This window comes from Panulirus ornatus, chromosome 41, assembly GCF_036320965.1.
Source record: "Panulirus ornatus isolate Po-2019 chromosome 41, ASM3632096v1, whole genome shotgun sequence".
NCBI classification, from domain to species: Eukaryota; Metazoa; Arthropoda; class Malacostraca; order Decapoda; family Palinuridae; genus Panulirus; species Panulirus ornatus.
This window is the reverse complement of record NC_092264.1, coordinates 19,373,881-19,397,451: the sequence shown is the minus strand read 5'-3', so window position 1 is coordinate 19,397,451 and position 23,571 is coordinate 19,373,881. Positions and strand designations below refer to the sequence as shown.

General features: G+C 43.6%; 1 protein-coding gene across 14 annotated transcripts in view; it reads right to left on the bottom strand.

The window, feature by feature from the left end:
- Positions 1 to 23,571, bottom strand: part of LOC139761747 (chloride channel protein 2-like) — a 618,856-nt gene that overhangs the window by 447,628 nt on the left and 147,657 nt on the right. For all 14 annotated transcript variants that reach the window (XM_071686178.1, XM_071686169.1, XM_071686168.1 and 11 more), the window contains 2 exons: positions 16,753 to 16,852; positions 5,984 to 6,157 (listed from right to left, as the gene is read on the bottom strand). In XM_071686178.1, the coding sequence (XP_071542279.1) occupies positions 5,984 to 6,157; positions 16,753 to 16,852 (274 nt within the window). The remainder of the gene's footprint in view (positions 1 to 5,983; positions 6,158 to 16,752; positions 16,853 to 23,571) is intronic.

Here is a 23,571-nt window from a genome sequence, read left to right as displayed (position 1 = left end):
AAAGTTATGATCAGGTCACCCCTCACTCTTCTCTCTTCTAGGGTAGATAAATTTAAAGATTCCAGCCTTCCCCTGTAACTTAACTCCCTTGATTCTGGTACCATCTTAGGTGTCCTCCTTTGGATCTTCTTTATTAGTTCTTAGTGTTTCTTTAGGTGCGGTAACCAAACCTGAGAAGGATATTCTAGTTTTGGCATTATTCAGGGTATGAACAGCTTGCGAAATATTTCCTTGAAGGCTCTTGTGATATCTGCCAGCAGACAGTTGGTCTTCATTATTGTTCTACTAATGCGGGACTCTGGCGACGATGTAGACTCCCAAGGATATCTCACACAGAGTCCTGAAGCTTACCCCCTGCTAGATAATTTTGAGGACGTCTTTCTCCCATCCTCATTACTTTACATTTTCTTGAGGTAAAATTCATCACTCATTTATCAGACTAACTTTAGGGTCTGTTTAGGTCCCCTTGTTTGCTGTTGCAGTCCTCGCTTTTCAGTTTCCTCGTGACCTGTACATCATCTGCAAATATATTCAGGTAAGATTCTATACCTTCAGACAAGTCATTGATATAGATCAAGAAGAGTAATAGTCCCAGAACCGAACCCTGTGGCTCTCCGCTGGCCACCTCGACCCATGTCGAAAAGGATCCACTAACATGAGTCCGTTCCCTCTTACTGAGATAATCTTCCATCCATCAAGGGTGTTTCTCCCTTATTCCTGCCTGATACATCTCAAACAGGCTCCCATGCGATAAGGTGTCAAATGCTTTCTGGTAGTCCAGATACTCACAGTTTATCCAGACTTCCCTTTTGTCCTGGACAGAGCTCACTATCTCGTAGAAAAACAAGAGGTTAGTTACATAAGACCTCCCCTTCCCATAAAACCATGTTGTCTCAGTTGCGTAGTTTCTCCTCTGTAGAAAGCCATTCACTTGCTTTCTAATACTCTTTTCCAGAACCTTACATACTACGCTCGTTAGTGAGCCTTGTCTGAAGGTCAGCGCCTATTCTCGGTCTTCTTAAATGTAGTTGTGACGTTTGCCCTTCTCCATTCCCTTAACATTATGCCACTTTCCACAGACATATTGAACGATAATTCTGATGTATCTGCAGAAGTCCTCGTATTCTGTTAACATCTTTCTAAATTTCTTTTTTTTTTATTATTATACTTTGTCGCTGTCTCCCGCGTTTGCGAGGTAGCGCAAGGAAACAGACGAAAGAAATGGCCCAACCCCCCCCCCCCATACACATGTATATACATACGTCCACACACGCAAATATACATACCTACACAGCTTTCCATGGTTTACCCCAGACGCTTCACATGCCTTGATTCAATCCACTGACAGCACGTCAACCCCGGTATACCACATCGCTCCAATTCACTCTATTCCTTGCCCTCCTTTCACCCTCCTGCATGTTCAGGCCCCGATCACACAAAATCTTTTTCACTCCATCTTTCCACCTCCAATTTGGTCTCCCTCTTCTCCTCGTTCCCTCCACCTCCGACACATATATCCTCTTGGTCAATCTTTCCTCACTCATTCTCTCCATGTGCCCAAACCACTTCAAAACACCCTCTTCTGCTCTCTCAACCACGCTCTTTTTATTTCCACACATCTCTCTTACCCTTACGTTACTCACTCGATCAAACCACCTCACACCACACATTGTCCTCAAACATCTCATTTCCAGCACATCCATCCTCCTGCGCACAACTCTATCCATAGCCCACGCCTCGCAACCATACAACATTGTTGGAACCACTATTCCTTCAAACATACCCATTTTTGCTTTCCGAGATAATGTTCTCGACTTCCACACATTCTTCAAGGCCCCCAGAATTTTCGCCCCCTCCCCCACCCTATGATCCACTTCCGCTTCCATGGTTCCATCCGCTGCCAGATCCACTCCCAGATATCTAAAACACTTCACTTCCTCCAGTTTTTCTCCATTCAAACTCACCTCCCAACTGACTTGACCCTCAACCCTACTGTACCTAATAACCTTGCTCTTATTCACATTTACTCTTAACTTTCTTCTTCCACACACTTTACCAAACTCAGTCACCAGCTTCTGCAGTTTCTCACATGAATCAGCCACCAGCGCTGTATCATCAGCGAACAACAACTGACTCACTTCCCAAGCTCTCTCATCCCCAACAGACTTCATACTTGCCCCTCTTTCCAAAACTCTTGCATTTACCTCCCTAACAACCCCATCCATAAACAAATTAAACAACCATGGAGACATCACACACCCCTGCCGCAAACCTACATTCACTGAGAACCAATCACTTTCCTCTCTTCCTACACGTACACATGCCTTACATCCTCGATAAAAACTTTTCACTGCTTCTAACAACTTTCCTCCCACACCATATATTCTTAATACCTTCCACAGAGCATCTCTATCAACTCTATCATATGCCTTCTCCAGATCCATAAATGCTACATACAAATCCATTTGCTTTTCTAAGTATTTCTCACATACATTCTTCAAAGCAAACACCTGATCCACACATCCTCTACCACTTCTGAAACCACACTGCTCTTCCCCAATCTGATGCTCTGTACATGCCTTCACCCTCTCAATCAATACCCTCCCATATAATTTACCAGGAATACTCAACAAACTTATACCTCTGTAATTTGAGCACTCACTCTTATCCCCTTTGCCTTTGTACAATGGCACTATGCACGCATTCCGCCAATCCTCAGGCACCTCACCATGAGTCATACATACATTAAATAACCTTACCAACCAGTCAACAATACAGTCACCCCCTTTTTTAATAAATTCCACTGCAATACCATCCAAACCTGCTGCCTTGCCGGCTTTCATCTTCCGCAAAGCTTTCACTACCTCTTCTCTGTTTACCAAATCATTTTCCCTAACCCTCTCACTTTGCACACCACCTCGACCAAAACACCCTATATCTGCCACTCTATCATCAAACACATTCAACAAACCTTCAAAATACTCACTCCATCTCCTTCTCACATCACCACTACTTGTTATCACCTCCCCATTTGCGCCCTTCACTGATGTTCCCATTTGCTCCCTAGTCTTACGCACTTTATTTACCTCCTTCCAGAACATCTTTTTATTCTCCCTAAAATTTAATGATACTCTCTCACCCCAACTCTCATTTGCCCTTTTTTTCACCTCTTGCACCTTTCTCTTGACCTCCTGTCTCTTTCTTTTATACATCTCCCACTCAATTGCATTTTTTCCCTGCAAAAATCGTCCAAATGCCTCTCTCTTCTCTTTCACTAATACTCTTACTTCTTCATCCCACCACTCACTACCCTTTCTAATCAACCCACCTCCCACTCTTCTCATGCCACAAGCATCTTTTGCGCAATCCATCCCTGATTCCCTAAATACATCCCATTCCTCCCCCACTCCCCTTACTTCCATTGTTCTCACCTTTTTCCATTCTGTACTCAGTCTCTCCTGGTACTTCCTCACACAGGTCTCCTTCCCAAGCTCACTTACTCTCACCACCCTCTTCACCCCAATATTCACTCTTCTTTTCTGAAAACCCATACAAATCTTCACCTTAGCCTCCACAAGATAATGATCAGACATCCCTCCAGTTGCACCTCTCAGCACATTAACATCCAAAAGTCTCTCTTTCGCACGCCTGTCAATTAACACGTAATCCAATAACGCTCTCTGGCCATCTCTCCTACTTACATAAGTATACTTATGTATATCTTATGTATATCTTTCTAAATATCTCAACGATTTCCAAAAACTCCCATTCCATTTCACTGGTGGTGAAGCTTTGGTGTTTTTCACTATGGTAAAACTTTTGAACTTATTACTAAGTTCCTTACATATACTTGCATCATCCTCAACATATTTTCCATTTGAAGCCTTACTATGACTCGCTCTTCCTTAACTGACAATTGACCTGATGATCTGATGGAAAACTTTTGGATTTTCACCTGCCTTGACCACAATATCTTTTTCAAAGTTCATTTGTTCTTCATTTCTTATCCTGTTATACTCATTCCGTGCATCTTTCGAAGTGGGTGACACCAAGCTTGTTTCCAAACATAAGGTTGTACTCAAGTCACCTCTTATTCTTTTGTCTTTTACGATGGACAAATTTGTGGTCTCTAACCCGTCGCGTAACTCAGCCATCTTAACTCTGGTACCATCATTGTTGCCCTCCACTGAACATTCTCAGTTAGTTCTTTGTTCTTCTAAAAGTGTGATGACCATACTTGAGTAACATAGTCCAGTTTTGGTTCAATACGTACTTATGAGATTCTAATATTTGTAAACAGTTAATCTTCCTTAAATTTTTCTAAGGTGAGATTCTGGCGACAAGTAAGTTACAACGTTGATTAACAAGTTCTTCTCAAACGCAAATTCCTGCAGCATATTTCCTGCTGGATAATATTAGTTTGGAGTTGATCTTTCACCGTGTGCCATCCTCAGTACATACCATGTTTACTTGTGTTGTATCTCATCAACAACACATCACACCAACTCTATTTCTCTTGCCTGGTATCAAGTTGATCAAATTTTCATGACTTTACTTCCCGCATGATCATGGCACTTACTTCCCGCATGACCAAGGCATCGTCCACAAACTGCATTAGTCAAGTGCTGGGAATCAATCATCCCAGCCTCCAGCCGCTTCCAAAGGCTCCTATGACATTTGTTCCTCTCCATCCAGCTAAGATTCTGTCCATACAAGGAGTTTCTTCCTAACTCCTGCCCGAAGATCCGCTTTCTTTACAAACCTGATATATGGTACAGGCACTGGCTGGCCCGCCCATGCTTACCTTGTATCTATAATGGACATCTATCACACAGGTCTAAGTGATGAGTTACACATATCCTGTAACAGCATGCGCATTTACTCTCAATCAAGCAGTTTCTCCCTTGCAAGCAGTCATCCGTTTGCTTTCCAATTATTTTTTCAAGTATTTCAATTGTAAATTTGTCAGAAGACTTTGTCGCTCAGTGCAACACCCTGCTCCCCTTAATGATATCAAGTAGCACATGTGCCCTTCTTCCACTCTCTTACCTCTACCCTCCTCTAGAACACGTGGAACAAATCCTTCAGTAAATCTGGCCACGTCATGAGGACCGTGAGCCCTATATACCTCCAGCAGTCTCTTTATGTTTTTTTCCAGATATTTCAATGCTTTCAAGACCTGCAGGCTGTGTTGGCCCGGTTGCGTCCTGAAGTGACAATATCTTTGAATATCTCATTTGGATCTTGAAATATTACATCATTCTCTACAACTGTTGCCTCAGTCCACTCGCATACTTACTCTATCTTTCACTGACACTCTACTCCTGACGACTCTCGTTTGGTCGTCAGCCACTTGAGCACCATGATATGAGCCTTTAACACTATAGTACGACCTTCGCACCGTCGTATGCAAGGGTCGCACCGTCTTGCCGCAGGGTACACTCTCCTGGGAAGGGTTGTCTCCAGTGACAGTGTGATGCACCTCCCCGCCAGGTGGACACAGCATGGCACATACACCTCAGCTGCTGATTTCGTGTTAACATATACCTTACTAAGGTGGAGTTCATCTGCTCACACGTAACTATCGTCGCCCCTACGCCACTCGTACCGACTCTATCTTTTCTTCAACTGCTTTCAAGGCCGTTTTATGTTTTGTAAGGTATCGTTAAGGCCAGACCACCTCGCTTGGACTTTGGGTCTGTATGTACGTAACGCTTTGCAATTCTCTCTCTCTCTCTCTCTCTCTCTCTCTCTCTCTCTCTCTCTCTCTCTCTCTCTCTCTCTCTCTCTCTCTCCACACACACACACACACACACAAATATGTAATTACAATTATGTAACTGCACAGAAGCAGACAGAGAGACAAATATAGCCACAGGTATGTGTACGTACAGATAAATCATGATCTAAAGCTACCAAGATGGACAGAGGGAAGGTCAGGATGGTAGGGGAGGAAGGAAGAGATACATACATACGTACGTACCTTTATTACACATGGCGATGCCGTAGTCCATGATGAAGGATATGATGGCCATGACGACCCCCAGGACGGCCAGGAAGACCCAGTCCTCCCCGACCCGTGCGAAGGTGGCCCGCCACACCGCGCCCAGCACCCGCAGGCACTTGCTGCTCACCTTCCCCCGGTACGGCCTCAGACCTGGGTGTACACGTACCGTCATGATAGTATCCTGGGTCTGGTGTACCCTACCTCCTGGGTCATATGTATGTGGGGGCGGGGTGTAGTAGTAGTAGTACAAACATTATATACACCAGGTTGTGACGGGGCAACACAGGTGTAAATTTAGCCTTCTCCCGTAACAAATAATAATCACGTGGTATTTTCCTTGTCATTTAAAGTAAACATAACGAGTCATGTGTATGAAAAATGGTCTGGACAAGACTGGTAACAGCACGGTTAGCCTCACGCCACGTGAGGATAACATGGTAAGTGGAATGAACATATCCCAAGTCCCGCCGCCGACAAACTGTACGGTGAGAGGCTACGCTACAAGTTGGCTTGGAAGGGTTTGTAGTGAACGCATATGAAACGACTCACGTGAAATCTAGAGGAAGGTTCACTTGCGTTGCCACGAATCTTAATGAGCGTGATGACCACATTCTGCAATTATATGTATTAGCTAAAAGGAGTTTTGAACTAAGTTCTCAGGTCAGGCGAGGAACATGCTTGTCTTGTTAACCGTGCCAGGAATATACACGAAAAATGTATATGGGGGAAATGACGTATATTTTGCTCATCCACTCAGAGATTGTTGAGTATCATGTCTGCCGTTTAATTGGCCAAGTACAGACACAGTGGTACAACTGTCGTTAAACGTTCTACCTTGGACTAGCGCTTGTACTATATACTGCCGACGCAAAGTTTTTGAGAAAGGCCTGCGTCGCAAGACGACCCAAGCAGTAGGTGTTGTATAATTATTTCTCGGTGAACTAAAATATCTGCTGGTGTAGTGTGAGGGCCCGCACCCTCCCTCGTCCTGTACTCATCCCTGGCTAAGCTTAACCCTCAAGGTTGCTGGGTACATTCTTATCAATCTCGCTAAAGTCCTGGTGAAATTATTGTTACGACGTCGCTCTTTGGCGGTGTCCAGGTTGAATTAGTATCAATACCATGATGAAGCGGCGGGCGAATTTCATATTAGAGGAAATTTGCAAGAGCTTCACACGAAGATATATTTGTTGAGGACGTGGTCTGATACAGCCCAGCAAACTAAAGTGAGTATAAGGTGCCATCGGATGAAATATGAAATTCGAGGAAACTCTTCCCTCCCGAGGCACCTGGACCATCGTCATGGTACTACATCCCCTGATGACCGGATCATAGTCGTTAAAAGACACTCCAGAGACATGAGTGCCAGTGTGCCTTCCGCGCTGTCCTCCACACCAGTGTGTGACGGATATCCACAAGAGGCCAAAACATACCACTTATGCTATGTAGATAAAAACCAACCAGAATAGATTTACTTAAGTAACGTAATAAAAATCACATATTTTCAGCTACAACTGTGTACTGGATTTTGTTCACCTGGCTACACCAAAAGATAACAAAGCTGTAGTGAATTTGATAATCAGACGGAGAGGACCATATGTTTCTTTCGAACTGTCTTCTACCACAAGACTTGGTCTGTGACCATATTTTCTTCCTGAAGGACTCGCATCCCAGGCTGTTTCAGTCCATCGCTGTTCTATGTTGAGCAACCTTGGTGGTCTTCTACACCTTGGAAGACACTATCCAGTTATGTCTTGGAGTCATGAGGAATCTTGTCGTTGCCTTCCTTCTATTTTCAACTTAACTTGTACTGCTTACTGGACTGAATTGGTATATTCTACCCTGCTGGAGCACTGAATAACTTATGCAGGCTGGGTACATTATACTCTGGAGGAAAGTCCATTTTAGTTCTGCATCGAAATCAACTTTGGGAAATGACAACCTTTTGGTTTAACTACTATGGCTTGCTTCTGCCCAAGTAAGGTGAGATTTGGTGAGGCTTGATTTATGTAGATAATGTTAGAGTGATAGGCCCAACGTTGGTGGGTGAGCGAGGTTTGGTGGGGCTTGATTTAAGTAGATAAGGTGTGGCCTGGTTTAGGTAGGTAGGGGTGGGGCCTGTTTTAATGTAGGCGAGACTACCTTTGGTGGTGTGCGTGCCAGCTTCTAATCCATTATTCTGTTTTAACAGTTGGACATGCCTGATTCCATCGTCATAGTATATGATGTAATATATGATAGTATATGATGTAATACTGAGGACAATATGTGGTGTGAGGTGGTTTCATCGAGTAAGTAATGAATGGGTAAGAGAGATGTGTGGTAATAAAAAGAGTGTGGTTGAGAGAGCAGAAGAGGGTGTGTTGAAATGGTTTGGGCACATGGAGAGAATTAGTGAGGAAAGATTGTCAAAGAGGATATATGTGTCAGAGGTGGAGGGAACGAGAAGTGGGAGACCAAATTGGAGGTGGAAAGATGGAGTGAAAAAGATTTTGAGTGATCGGGGCCTGAACATGCAGGAGGGTGAAAGGCAAGCAAGTAATAGAGTTAACTGGAACAGTGTGGTATACGGGGATCGACGTGCTGTCAATGGATTGAACCAGGGGATGTGAAGCGTCTGGGGTAAACCATGGAAAGTTTTGTAGGGCCTGGATGTGGAAAGGGAGCTGTGGTTTCGGTGAATTATACATGACAGCTAGAGACTGAGTGTGAACGAATGTGGCCTTTGTTGTCTTTTCCTAACGCTACCTCGCGCACATGCGGGGGGAGGGGGTTGTCATTTCATGTGTGGCGGGATGGCGACGGGAATGAATAAGGGCAGTCAGTATGAATTAGGTACATGTATATATATGTATGTCCGTGTGTGTGTGTGTGTGTGTATATATATATATATATATATATATATATATATATATATATATATATATATATATATATATATATATATTTTTTTTTTTTTTTTTTTTTTTTCCATACTATTCGCTATTTCCCGCGATAGCGAGGTAGCGTTAAGAACAGAAGACTGGGCCTTTGAGGGAATATCCTCACCTGGCCCTCTTCTCTGTTCCTTCTTTTGGAAAATTACATATATATATATATATATATATATATATATATATATATATATATATATATATATATATATATATACATACCTACACAGCTTTCCATGGTTTACCCCGGACGCTTCACATGCCTTGATTCAATCCACTGACAGCACGTCAACCCCTGTATACCACATCGCTCCAATTCACTCTATTCCTTGCCCTCCTTTCACCCTCCTGCATGTTCAGGCCCCGATCACACAAAATCCTTTTCACTCCATCTTTCCACCTCCAATTTGGTCTCCCTCTTCTCCTCGTTCCCTCCACCTCCGACACATATATCCTCTTGGTCAATCTTTCCTCACTCATTCTCTCCATGTGCCCAAACCATTTCAAAACACCCTCTTCTGCTCTCTCAACCACGCTCTTTTTATTTCCACACATCTCTCTTACCCTTACGTTACTTACTCGATCAAACCACCTCACACCACACATTGTCCTCAAACATCTCATTTCCAGCACATCCATCCTCCTGCGCACAACTCTATCCATAGCCCACGCCTCGCAACCATACAACATTGTTGGAACCACTATTCCTTCAAACATACCCATTTTTGCTTTCCGAGATAATGTTCTCGACTTCCACACATTCTTCAAGGCCCCCAGGATTTTCGCCCCCTCCCCCACCCTATGATCCACTTCCGCTTCCATGGTTCCATCCGCTGCCAGATCCACTCCCAGATATCTAAAACACTTCACTTCCTCCAGTTTTTCTCCATTCAAACTCACCTTCTAATTGACTTGACCCTCAACCCTACTGTACCTAATAACCTTGCTCTTATACACATTTACTCTTAACTTTCTTCTTCCACACACTTTTCCAAACTCAGTCACCAGCTTCTGCAGTTTCTCACATGAATCAGCCACCAGCGCTGTATCATCAGCGAACAACAACTGACTCACTTCCCAAGCTCTCTCATCCCCAACAGACTTCATACTTGCCCCTCTTTCCAAAACTCTTGCATTTACCTCCCTAACAACCCCATCCATAAACAAATTAAACAACCATGGAGACATCACACACCCCTGCCGCAAACCTACATTCACTGAGAACCAATCACTTTCCTCTCTTCCTACACGTACACATGCCTTACATCCTCGATAAAAACTTTTCACTGCTTCTAACAACTTTCCTCCCACACCATATATTCTTAATACCTTCCACAGAGCATCTCTATCACCTCTATCATATGCCTTCTCCAGATCCATAAATGCTACATACAAATCCATTTGCTTTTCTAAGTATTTCTCACATACATTCTTCAAAGCAAACACCTGATCCACACATCCTCTACCACTTCTGAAACCACACTGCTCTTCCCCAATCTGATGCTCTGTACATGCCTTCACCCTCTCAATCAATACCCTCCCATATAATTTACCAGGAATACTCAACAAACTTATACCTCTGTAATTTGAGCACTCACTCTTATCCCCTTTGCCTGTGTACAATGGCACTATGCACGCATTCCGCCAATCCTCAGGCACCTCACCATGAGTCATACATACATTAAATAACCTTACCAACCAGTCAACAATACAGTCACCCCCTTTTTTAATAAATTCCACTGCAATACCATCCAAATCTGCTGCCTTGCCGGCTTTCATCTTCCGCAAAGCTTTCACTACCTCTTCTCTGTTTACCAAATCATTTTCCCTAACCCTCTCACTTTGCACACCACCTCGACCAAAACACCCTATATCTGCCACTCTCTCATCAAACACATTCAACAAACCTTCAAAATACTCACTCCATCTCCTTCTCACATCACCACTACTTGTTATCACCTCCCCACTTGCGCCCTTCACCGAAGTTCCCATTTGCTCCCTTGTCTTATGCACTTTATTTACCTCCTTCCAGAACATCTTTTTATTCTCCCTAAAATTTAATGATACTCTCTCACCCCAACTCTCATTTGCCCTTTTTTTCACCTCTTGCACCTTTCTCTTGACCTGTCTCTTTCTTTTATACATCTCCCACTCAATTGCATTTTTTCCCTGCAAAAATCGTCCAAATGCCTCTCTCTTCTCTTTCATTAATACTCTTACTTCTTCATCCCACCACTCACTACCCTTTCTAATCAACCCACCTCCCACTCTTCTCATGCCACAAGCATCTTTTGCGCATGAGTCATACATACATTAAATAACCTTACCAACCAATCAACAATACAGTCCCCCCTTTTTTAATAAATTCCACTGCAATACCATCCAAACCTGCTGCTTGCTGGCTTTCATCTTCCGCAAAGCTTTTACTACCTCTTCTCTGTTTACCAAATCATTTTCCCCAACCCTCTCACTTTGCACACCACCTCGACCAAGACACTCTATATCTGCCACTCTATCATCAAACACATTCAACAAACCTTCAAAATACTCACTCCATCTCCTTCTCACATCACCACTACTTGTTATCACTTCCCCATTAGCGCCCTTCACTGAAGTTTCCATTTGCTCCCTTGTCTTACGCACTTTATTTACCTCCTTCCAGAACATCTTTTTATTCTCCCTAAAATTTAATGATACTCTCTCACCCCAACTCTCATTTGCCCTCTTTTTCACCTCTTGCACCTTTCTCTTGACCTCCTGTCTCTTTCTTTTATACATCTCCCACTCAATTGCATTTTTTCCTGCAAAAATCGTCCAAATGCCCCTCTCTTCTCTTTCACTAATAATCTTACCTCTTCATCCCACCACTCACTACCCTTTCTAATCAACCCACCTCCCACGCTTCTCATGCCACAAGCATCTTTTGCGCAATCCATCACTGCTTCCCTAAATACATCCCATTCCTCCCCCCCTCCCCTTACTTCCATTGTTCTCACCTTTTTCCATTCTGTACTCAGTCTCTCCTGGTACTTCCTCACACAAGTCTCCTTCCCAAGCTCACTCACTCTCACCACCCTCTTCACCCCAACATTCACTCTTCTTTTCTGAAAACCCATACAAATCTTCACCTTAGCCTCCACAAGATAATGATCAGACAATCCTCCAGTTGCACCTCTCAGCACATTTACATCCAAAAGTCTCTCTTTCGCGCGCCTGTCAATTAACACGTAAACCAATAACGCTCTCTGGCCATCTCTCCTACTTACATACGTATACTTATGTATATCTCGCTTTTTAAACCAGGTATTCCCAATCACCAGTCCTTTTTCAGCACATAAATCTACAAGCTCTTCACCATTTCCATTTACAACACTGAACACCCCATGTATACCAATTATTCCCTCAACTGCCACATTACTCACCTTTGCATTCAAATCACCCATCACTATAACCCGGTCGCGTGCATCAAAACCACTAACACACTCATTCAGCTGCTCCCAAAACACTTGCCTCTCATGATCTTTCTTCTCATGCCCAGGTGCATATGCACCAATAATCACCCATCTCTCTCCATCAACTTTCAGTTTTACCCATAGTAATCAAGAATTTACTTTCTTACATTCTATCACATACTCCCACAACTCCTGTTTCAGGAGTACTGCTACTCCTTCCCTTGCTCTTGTCCTCTCACTAACCCCTGACTTTACTCCCAAGACATTCCCAAACCACTATATATATATATATATATATATATATATATATATATATATATATATATACATATATATATATATATATATATATATATATATATATATTTTTTTTTTTTTTTTTTTATTATTATACTTTGTCGCTGTCTCCCGCGTTTGCGAGGTAGCGCAAGGAAACAGACGAAAGAAATGGCCCAACCCCCCCCCCCATATACATGTATATACATACGTCCACACACGCAAATATACATACCTACACAGCTTTCCATGGTTTACCCCAGACGCTTCACATGCCCTGCTTCAATCCACTGACAGCACGTCAACCCCGGTATACCACATCGCTCCAATTCAATCTATTCCTTGCCCTCCTTTCACCCTCCTGCATGTTCAGGCCCCGATCACACAAAATCTTTTTCACTCCATCTTTCCACCTCCAATTTGTTCTCCCTCTTCTCCTTGTTCCCTCCACCTCCGACACATATATCCTCTTGGTCAATCTTTCCTCACTCATCCTCTCCATGTGCCCAAACCACTTCAAAACACCCTCTTCTGCTCTCTCAACCACGCTCTTTTTATTTCCACACATCTCTCTTACCCTTACGTTACTCACTCGATCAAACCACCTCACACCACACATTGTCCTCAAACATCTCATTTCCAGCACATCCATCCTCCTGCGCACAACTCTATCCATAGCCCACGCCTCGCAACCATACAACATTGTCGGAACCACTATTCCTTCAAACATACCCATTTTTGCTTTCCGAGATAATGTTCTCGACTTCCACACATTCTTCAAGGCCCCCAGGATTTTCGCCCCCTCCCCCACCCTATGATCCACTTCCGCTTCCATGGTTCCATCCGCTGCCAGATCCACTCCCAGATATCTAAAACACTTCACTTCCTCCAGTTTTTCTCCATTCAAACTCACCTCCCAACTGACTTGACCCTCAACCCTACTGTACCTAATAACCTTGCTCTTATTCACATTTACTCTTAACTTTCTTCTTCCACACACTTTTCCAAACTCAGTCACCAGCTTCTGCAGTTTCTCACATGAATCAGCCACCAGCGCTGTATCATCAGCGAACAACAACTGACTCACTTCCCAAGCTCTCTCATCCCCAACAGACTTCATACTTGCCCCTCTTTCCAAAACTCTTGCATTTACCTCCCTAACAACCCCATCCATAAACAAATTAAACAACCATGGAGACATCACACACCCCTGCCGCAAACCTACATTCACTGAGAACCAATCACTTTCCTCTCTTCCTACACGTACACATGCCTTACATCCTCGATAAAAACTTTTCACTGCTTCTAACAACTTTCCTCCCACACCATATATTCTTAATACCTTCCACAGAGCATCTCTATCAACTCTATCATATGCCTTCTCCAGATCCATAAATGCTACATACAAATCCATTTGCTTTTCTAAGTATTTCTCACACACACACACACACACACACACACATATATATATATATATATATATATATATATATATATATATATATATATATATATATATATATATATATTTTTTTTTTTTTTCTTTTTTTTTAAACTATTCGCCATTTCCCGCGTTAGCGAGGTAGCGTTAAGAACAGAGGACTGGGCCTTTTTTGGAATATCCTCACCTGGCCCCCTCTGTTCCTTCTTTTGGAAAATTAAAAAAAAAACGAGAGGGGAGGATTTCCAGCCCCCTGCTCCCTCCCCTTTTAGTCGCCTTCTACGACATGCAGGGAATACGTGGGAAGTATTCTTAATCCCCTATCCCTAGGGATAATATATATATATATATATATATATATATATATATATATATATATATATATATTTTTTTTTTTTTTTTTTTTTTTTTTTTTTTCTTGCTGAGTCCACGGGAAAAATGAAACGCGATAAGTCCCCAAGTGCATGTTTACCAAATGGCGTCCTAGCTTCGTCTCTTAGATGTATATCAACTAACTTATATTTCTCTCTTGTGTCTCCCCTGATGATGTGATTATTACACGATAGTGCACTTGGGAACTTATCGCGTTTCACTTTCCCCGTGGACTCAAGGAATATCTTGATCACATGCAAAATTGCGATCCTTTCCAATATACATTTATGAACATAAACAACAGAAGTAAAACAATATATATATATATATATATATATATATATATATATATATATATATATATATATATATATATATATATATATATATATATATATATATATTCCTTTTTCAACCACAGGGAAATGAAGCACGATAAGTTCCCAAGTGCACTTTGGTGTAATAATCATGTCATTAGGGGAGATACAAGAAAGAAATATAACAGTCAGTTGATATACAACTTAGAGACGTAGCTCGGACACCATTTGGTAAACAACTGATTACCCGAATGGAGGTCGGGTGCGTTCAAGTCTGGCAACAAGCATAAAAAATTCATCATGTGGACAAGAAAGGGAACTGTTTAAATTCCTATCAACACTATAGCTATCCAATTTGTAAAGACCTTTACTAATATCAATGTTACAATTCTTTGTGTATTTAATGATAGATTCAATGATATTTCTCGTGGTACAAGAGTTAGAGTTAATAACTGAGACAGCATTACTCCGGTCAATACAATGATCATAATTTTTAATAAGACTAAACAAAGTATTTGATTCTTGTCCTGTTCTTATACTATATCTATGCTGCTAAAGTCTAACAGAAAAATGCTTACTGGTCTGCGCAACATAAAACATCACAATTTTTACACGGTACTTTATAAACGCATCCTGTGGAGCTTTCTGGTGAGTTCCTGTTTGAGATATTCTTTACAGTATTGTTGTTGCTAAAGACAACATTCACATTAAAGGATTCAAGCAACATGGGAAGTAAAGTAAAATAATTATCAAAGGACACCAAGAACTGAAAGGTTCTTGGTGTCAAGGGGAGGTTTTGGTTTAACTCTATAAAGTGATTTCTTTGCCAACTTAAGAGATTTATCAATGAAAGATCTAAGATACGTTAACTTGGGTCTAATAGAATATATCTTCTCAAACTCATAATCAATAAACTGTGGACTGCATATACGTAACGCGGTCTGTCATCTCTGTCAAGTAAGGATGCAAAGCTAGAACCACCCTTGATAAAAGAGAAGTACTCTATACAAGGACGGATCAATCATTTGCATGAAATGAGAAACTGTTCAGAAGAAATGAAATTTTGACACTTTTTTTAATATAAAGGCTCCAGTCAGGGAAAAAAGTCCACATCAAGTCCGGGCCTTAATTGAAATACAGAGAGAATTATGAAACGGAAAGAGAAAAGACTTAGCTATTTCCGTAATGTGGGCTTTCCAAGACAGAGTGAATGTTACAATAATACCAAGTATGTTCATCGTGGTAAGACGTAGAATTATGGATGCATCAATAGAGAGAAAAAAATTGAGGAATTTTCAATAGAGAGATGGGCAGAAACTGGGTCTCGGAGGCATTAAACTTTACCAGATTTCGTCTACCCCATCATATCCTGGCCAAGTCTGAGGAGACTGTATCGAGACGAGAGGCAGATCGAATGAGAGAAGTAGTAGCAGAACTGAAGGATGTGGAGGAATGCAGTGTTGAGTTGTCGCCATGTGAGTGAATGTAGTTATTTGCAGAGTAGAAATTGTTGATAAAAAGGAGAAGCGTAGGAGACAGGAGAGAACCTTGAGGGACACCGCTGTTGATGGAAAAAGGGGGATATGCTGATCCATCAACAACCACGGAGATAGATCGGCCTGACAGGAAGCTACCACCATATACCACACACAGTGGTTGGGTATACCTACCACCATGTACCACACCCAGCTGTTTGGTATGCCTACCACCATGTACCACACACAATGGTTGGGTGTAACCACCACTATGTACCATATCCACTGGTTGGGTGGACCATAAACCACTACGTACCACAATCACTGGTCGGGTGTATCATACACCACCATGTACCACAACCAGTCGTCGAGTGTACCATATACCACAACCAGGTCAGGTGTATCACACACAACATCCAGTGGGCGGGTGGTGTACCATATACCACACCCATTGGTCAGGTGTATCATATACCACGTACCTGAGGTACCGGAGTCCAGGGTAACTTTCTCAGCCTTCTTCAGTTTCTTGGCCTCCTGTCTGGCGTAGCGTCCCAGGTCCTTGGTGTACCGACCATACATCTGACGGGAAATAATCGGGTTGAAAACATTTCCTTATATGAATCACTGTCAATCTTGCTACTAGTAACGTCTACATTCATTGTGTACCATCTACTGCAAAAGCCTGTCATTTTTACCTATATGTAGCATCTAACACAGAAGGCTGTTATTCCATGTCTTGTTGCATCTACTGTAAAAGATTAATTCTAGCCACTGGTACCACCCACAAGCAAGACACACTAGCTACCATCCACAAGCAAGACACCCTCTAGTACCAACCCACACATGACAACCACTTGTACCACCCACAGCAAGACACCACTTGTACCACCCACAGCAAGACACCACTAGTACCACCCACTGCAAGACACTACTTGTACTACCCACTGCAAGACACCACTAGTACCACCCACAGCAAGATACCACTAGTTACCACCTCACAGCAAGGACACAACTGTTACACACCACAGCAAGACACCACTTGTACCACCACAGCAAGTACACCCATAGTACCAACACAGCAAGACACCAGTAGTACCAACACACTGCAAGACATACTTTTACTACCCACTTGCAAGACACCATAGTACACCCACAGCAGATACCACTAGTACCACACACTGCAATACACACTTGTACACCTACTGCAAGACACCACATGGTTACGCCCACAGCAAGGACACCAATTGTACCACCCACAGCAGACACCAACTTGTACCATCCCACTGCAAGACACCACTAGTAACACCCACCTGGGCAAGACACCACTTGTACCGCCCCACAGCAAGAACCACTAAGTACCGCCTACAGCAAGTCACCACTTGTACCACCACTGCAAGACACCACATTGTACCACCCACAGCAAGAAACCACTAGTAACACCACAGCAAGGACACCACTTGTACCACCCGCTGCAAGAACACATGCACCACCCACAGCAGGACACACTAGTACGCCCCACAGCAAGACACCACATTGTACCACCCACTGCAGCCACCACATGTACCACCCCAGCAAGACACCATAGTAACACCCATAGCAAGACACCACTTGTACCACCCGCTGCAAGACACCACATGTACCACCCACAGCAAGACACCACTAGTAACACCCACAGCAAGACACCACTTGTACCACCCGCTGCAAGACACCACATGTACCACCCACAGCAAGGCACCACTAGTAACACCCACAGCAAGACACCACATGTACCACCCGCTGCAAGACACCACATGTACCACCCACAGCAAGACACCACTAGTAACACCCACAGCAAGACACCACATGTACCACCCGCTGCAAGACACCACATGTACCACCCCCTGCAAGACACCACTAGTAACACCCACAGCAAGACACCACATGTACCACCCACAGCAAGACACCACTAGTAACACCCACAGCAAGACACCACATGTACCACCCGCTGCAAGACACCACATGTACCACCCACAGCAAGACACCACTAGTAACACCCACAGCAAGACACCACATGTACCACCCACAGCAAGACACCACATGTACCACCCACAGCAAGACACCACTAGTAACACCTACAGCAAGACACCACATGTACCACCCACAGCAAGACACCACATGTACCACCCGCTGCAAGACACCACATGTACCACCCACAGCAAGACACCACATGTACCACCCACAGCAAGACACCACATGTACCACCCGCTGCAAGACACCACATGTACCACCCTCTGCAAGACACCACATGTACCACCCACAGCAAGACACCACATGTACCACCCACAGCAAGACACCACATGTACCACCCTCTGCAAGACACCACATGTACCACCCCCTGCAAGACACCACATGTACCACCCACAGCAAGACACCACATGTACCACCCTCTGCAAGACATCACATGTACCACCCCCTGCAAGACACCACATGTACCACCCACAGCAAGACACCACATGTACCACCCGCTGCAAGACACCACATGTACCACCCACAGCAAGACACCACATGTACCATCCCCTGCAAGACACCACATGTACCACCCACAGCAAGACACCACATGTACCACCCCCTGCAAGACACCACATGTACCACCCACAGCAAGACACCACATGTACCACCCGCTGCAAGACACCACATGTACCACCCACAGCAAGACACCATATGTACCACCCGCTGCAAGACACCACATGTACCACCCACAGCAAGACACCACATGTACCACCCGCTGCAAGACACCACATGTACCACTCACTGCATGACATTTATTCTATCTTTTGGACCATCTACTGGTAAACGACGTCACTTAGTCTACTTGTACCATCTGCTTTTCCATTCTACATTATGTATCCGTTCCATCTGCTATAAACATCCAGCAATATCCATATGTATCAGTTACTGACGGTACACCTCAACTAGTACCTCCCACACCATCAAATGTAAACATGTCGGCGGAATGTGTACCTTTACAAGGTCCAGTATTACATTCGTCATTACGTATATATAATGAACATATGTTGTCAGTGCCTGTGTGTGTGTGTGTGTGTGTGTGTGTGTGTGTGTGTGTGTGTGTGTGTGTGTGTGTGTGTCTATCTAATACCAGTCCAGCTTGATCACTAATGATGTGTAATAAAACCTCCGGGAGTGGGGGGGCTGACCCCCCCCCCCCTTCCTTCTTGTATTTCAATTTCTAAAAGACGTAACAGAAGAAGAAGGAGCCAACAGGGAGTACTCATCCTCCTCGAAGACTCAGGCTGGGGTGTCTGAATATGTGTGTGGATGTAGCGAAAATAAGAAGAGTGGAGACATAGGTAGTATGTTTGAGGAAAGAAACCTGGATGTTTTGGCTCTGAGTGAAACGAAGCTCAAGGGTAAAGGGAAGAATGGTTTGGAAATGTCCTAGGAGTAAAGTCAGGGTTGGTGAGAGGACAAGAGCTCAAAAAAGGAGTAGCACTATCCCTGAGGCAGGAGTTGTTGCAGCGTGGGTTAGAGTGCAAATAAGTAAATTCTTTATTGTTGTGGGTAAAAATGAAAGAGGGTGGCGAGAGATGGGTGATTACTAGTGCTTATACTCCTGGGCATGAGAAGAAAGATCATGAGAGGCAAGTGTTTTGGAAGCAACTGAATGAGAGTGTCAGCAGTTTTGATGTATGAGACTGGGTGTTAGAGATGGGTGATTTGAATGCGAAGGTAAGTAAAGCGGCAGTTGAGGGTATAATTGGAGGACATGGGGTACTCAGCTTTATGAATGGAAATGAACAGCTTGTGGAGTTGTGTGCCGAAAAAGAACTGGAGATAGGGAATACCTGGTTTAAAAAGAGGGACACACGTAAGTATACGTATGTAAGTAGGACACTATAGGATTACATATTGACTGATAGATGTGTAACAGAGACATTTGAATGTAAATGTCCTGAGGGGCAGCTGGAGGGATGTCTCATTACCATATTTTGGAGGCGAAGGTGAACATTTGTTGAAGTTTTCGGAAAAGAAGAAACAATGACGGTGAGAAGAGAGTGGTAAGAGTGAGCTTGGAAAAGAGATTTGTGTGAAGAAATACCAGGAGAGATTGAGTGTAGAAGGGCAGAAAGTGGGAGTAAATGAAGCAAGGTGAGTGAGTGCTGGCATGTGCAAGAGATACATGTGGCATGCGAAAGGTGGGAGGTGGGCAGATCAGAAAGGGTAGTGAGTGGTGGGATGAAGTTAAGCTGCTAATGAAAGAGAAAAGGGAGGCGTTTGGGAGGTACTTACGGGGAGTGCAAATGAATGGGAGATGTATAAGAGATAGCGATAAAATCTCAAGAGGAAGGTGTAAAGATTGAAAAAGAGGGTAAATGAGCGACTATCATTAAACTTTAGGGAGAATAATATGTCTTAAATGGAGGTTAATAATGTATGAAAAACAAGAAAACAAATAGGAAGATCGGTGAGGGTGGGGGGTTGCCGGCGGGGGGGATAACAGTTAGTGATGAAGTGAGGAGGAGATGGAGTGAGTATTTTCAAGGACTGCTAAATGTGTTTGATGATAAGGTTGCCGGCATAATACGTTTGGTTCTGGTGGTATGTGAAGTGAGAGTAAGGAAGAGTGGTTTGGCTAAGAGAGAAGAGGTGGTGAAAGCCTAACGTACGATGAAATCCGGCAAGGCGGCGGGAGTGGATGGCATTGCAGTTGAGTTTATGAAGAAAAAGAGTGACTGTGTTGTTGATTGGTTGGTAAGGATTTTAGGTGTATGTATGGATCATGGTGAAGCGCTTGAGATTGGGAGAATGCATGTATAGTGCCACTGTATAAAGGCAAAAGAGATAAAGGTGAGCGTTCAAACTACAGAGGTATAAGTTTGTTGAGTGTACCTGGTAAGTTGTATGGGAGGGTAGTGATTGAGAGGGAGAAGGCATGTCCAGAGTGTGAGATTGAGGAAGAGCAGTGTGGTTTCAGAAGTTGTAGAGGATGTGTGGATCAGGAGTTGCTTAGAAGAATGTGCGTGAGAAATACTTACAGAAACAGGAGGATCTGTATGTGGCATTTATGGATCAGAAGAAAGCACATGACAGGCTTCATAGAGATGCCTTGTGGAAGGTCTTAAGAATATGCGGTGTTGGAGGAAAGCTGCCTGAAACAGTAAGAAATTTTTATCAAGGTTGTAAAGCATGTGTACGAGAAGGAAGAGATGAGAGTGATACGTTCCAAGTGATGGCTGGTCTGCGGCAGGGGTATGTGATGTCCCCATGGTTGTTTAATTTGCTTATGGATGATGTGGTGAGGGAGGAAAATACAAGAGTCTTGAGGAGAGAGGCGAGTATGAAGTTAGTGGGAGATGAGAGGACCTGGGAAGTGTATCAGTTATTGTTTACAGATGATACAGCACTGATCGCTGATTCAAGTGAGAAACTGCACAAGTTGGTGACTGAATTTAGAAGAATGTGGGAAAGAAGAAACTTGAGAGTAAATGTGAATAAAAGGAAGGCTATCTGGTTTAGCAAAGTTGAAGGGCAGGTTAGTTGTAGTGTGAGTTTGAATGGAGAAAACTTGGAGGAAGTGAGGCATTTTAGACACAAAGGAGTGGATATGGCAGCGAATGGAACAATGGAAGCGGAAATGAGTCATAGGGTGGGTGTGGGGCGAAGGTTCTGAGAGCGCAAAAGTATGTGTGGAATTAGAGACCTTTATCTGGGAGGGCAAAATTAGGTAAGTTTGAATGTATAGCAGTCCCAACAATATTTCAGTGATGCGAGGCATGAGCTATAGATAGGGCAATGCGGAAGAGGGAAGTTGTATTGGAAATGAAATAATATGGTGTAAGGTGGTTTGATCGAGTAAGAAATGATAATGTAAGAGAGAGGAGAGATAATAAAAAGTGTATGGTTGAGAGGCAGCAGAGGAAGGTGTGCTGAAATGGTTTGGACATATGGAGATAATGAGTGAAAAAAGGTTGACAGAGAGGATATATGTGTCCGAAGGGGAGGGAACAAGGAGAACAGGAAGACCAAAGTCGAGATAGAAGGATGGAGTGAAAAACATTCTGAGCGATTGGGGCCTGGTCTTGCAGGAAAATGAAAGGCGTGCAAGGGATAGAGTGAACTGGAACAATGTGTTATACTGGGGTCGACGTGCTGTCAGTGGACTGAACCAAGACATGTGAAGCGTCTGAGGTAAGCCATGGAAAGGCATGCAGAGCTTGGTTGTGGATTGGGAGCTGTGGTTTCAGTGCATTACGCATGACAGCTAAAGAATGGATGTGAGCAGATGTGGCCGATCTTCGTCTGTTCATATCGCTCCTAGAGGTATCTCGTTAACGCAGGAAATGGCGAAGAAGTATGAAAGAATATATCCAACCATCATCCGGTGCTTTAGTCAAGATCAGCAATCAAACTACATTAAAATATCTACTGTAAGTGTTCGTCCATATCCCATTGTAAGTAGGCTTATATTCCACATGATAAGTAGGCCTACACTACACAGAGTAAGTAGGCCTGCAGTCTTGCTGTAACGATGGGCAGGCTATTCCAGTCCCGCCAGGGTCATGATGCTGGACAACAGAATGACACATGAAGCCTCAGCTATAAATAAGCCACCTCGAGAATAATACAATACACTTTCGTTCATCTGTTCTTCAGGTCAGACTACGTAGGGTGTACGTACTGCCAGAACACATCTGGACTGAGAGAAAGATTCCAACAACCCAGATACTTGATATGTCGTGTCGACGTTATGTACCAGGCCCGGCCCGTTACCTGCCCTGCCCAACAGGAGCAGACAACGGATATATGTTTTGTTTTCATTGCCTTCCAGCTTCACATGGGCCGGACGGACGGAAGGTTGACACTGGGCCTCAGTGTGAGGTGCTAGAGCGCACATGAGGTATCAGTGATTCAAGGGTTATGACAAGTACAAAGTACACCGGTTAGAACCCCAGCCACGTGAACTAAAATGTCGCAGTTTAATTTCTAATGTAGCCTGACCAGTGGAAATACAAGAGGAATGAAATAATAACTTGCGGTAACTAATGTTACTCCAGCCTAGTGCTGTCTACCAGCCTCACTTGACGATCTCCTCTACTGGCATGAGGCTGTCAAGGCCCCACACACCCGTCCAAACTAGTGGTGTTCAAATGCCGGCCAACAGGTGCCTTAACTATCGCTAAACATTGTCGGTCAACAGCTGCCCTAACCTGCAGCAGACATAGGACCGTCGACACCTGTCTTAACTTCCAACAAAACAAAGGCCAGCCACCAATTACCGTAACTTCCGGTAGAGACCACCT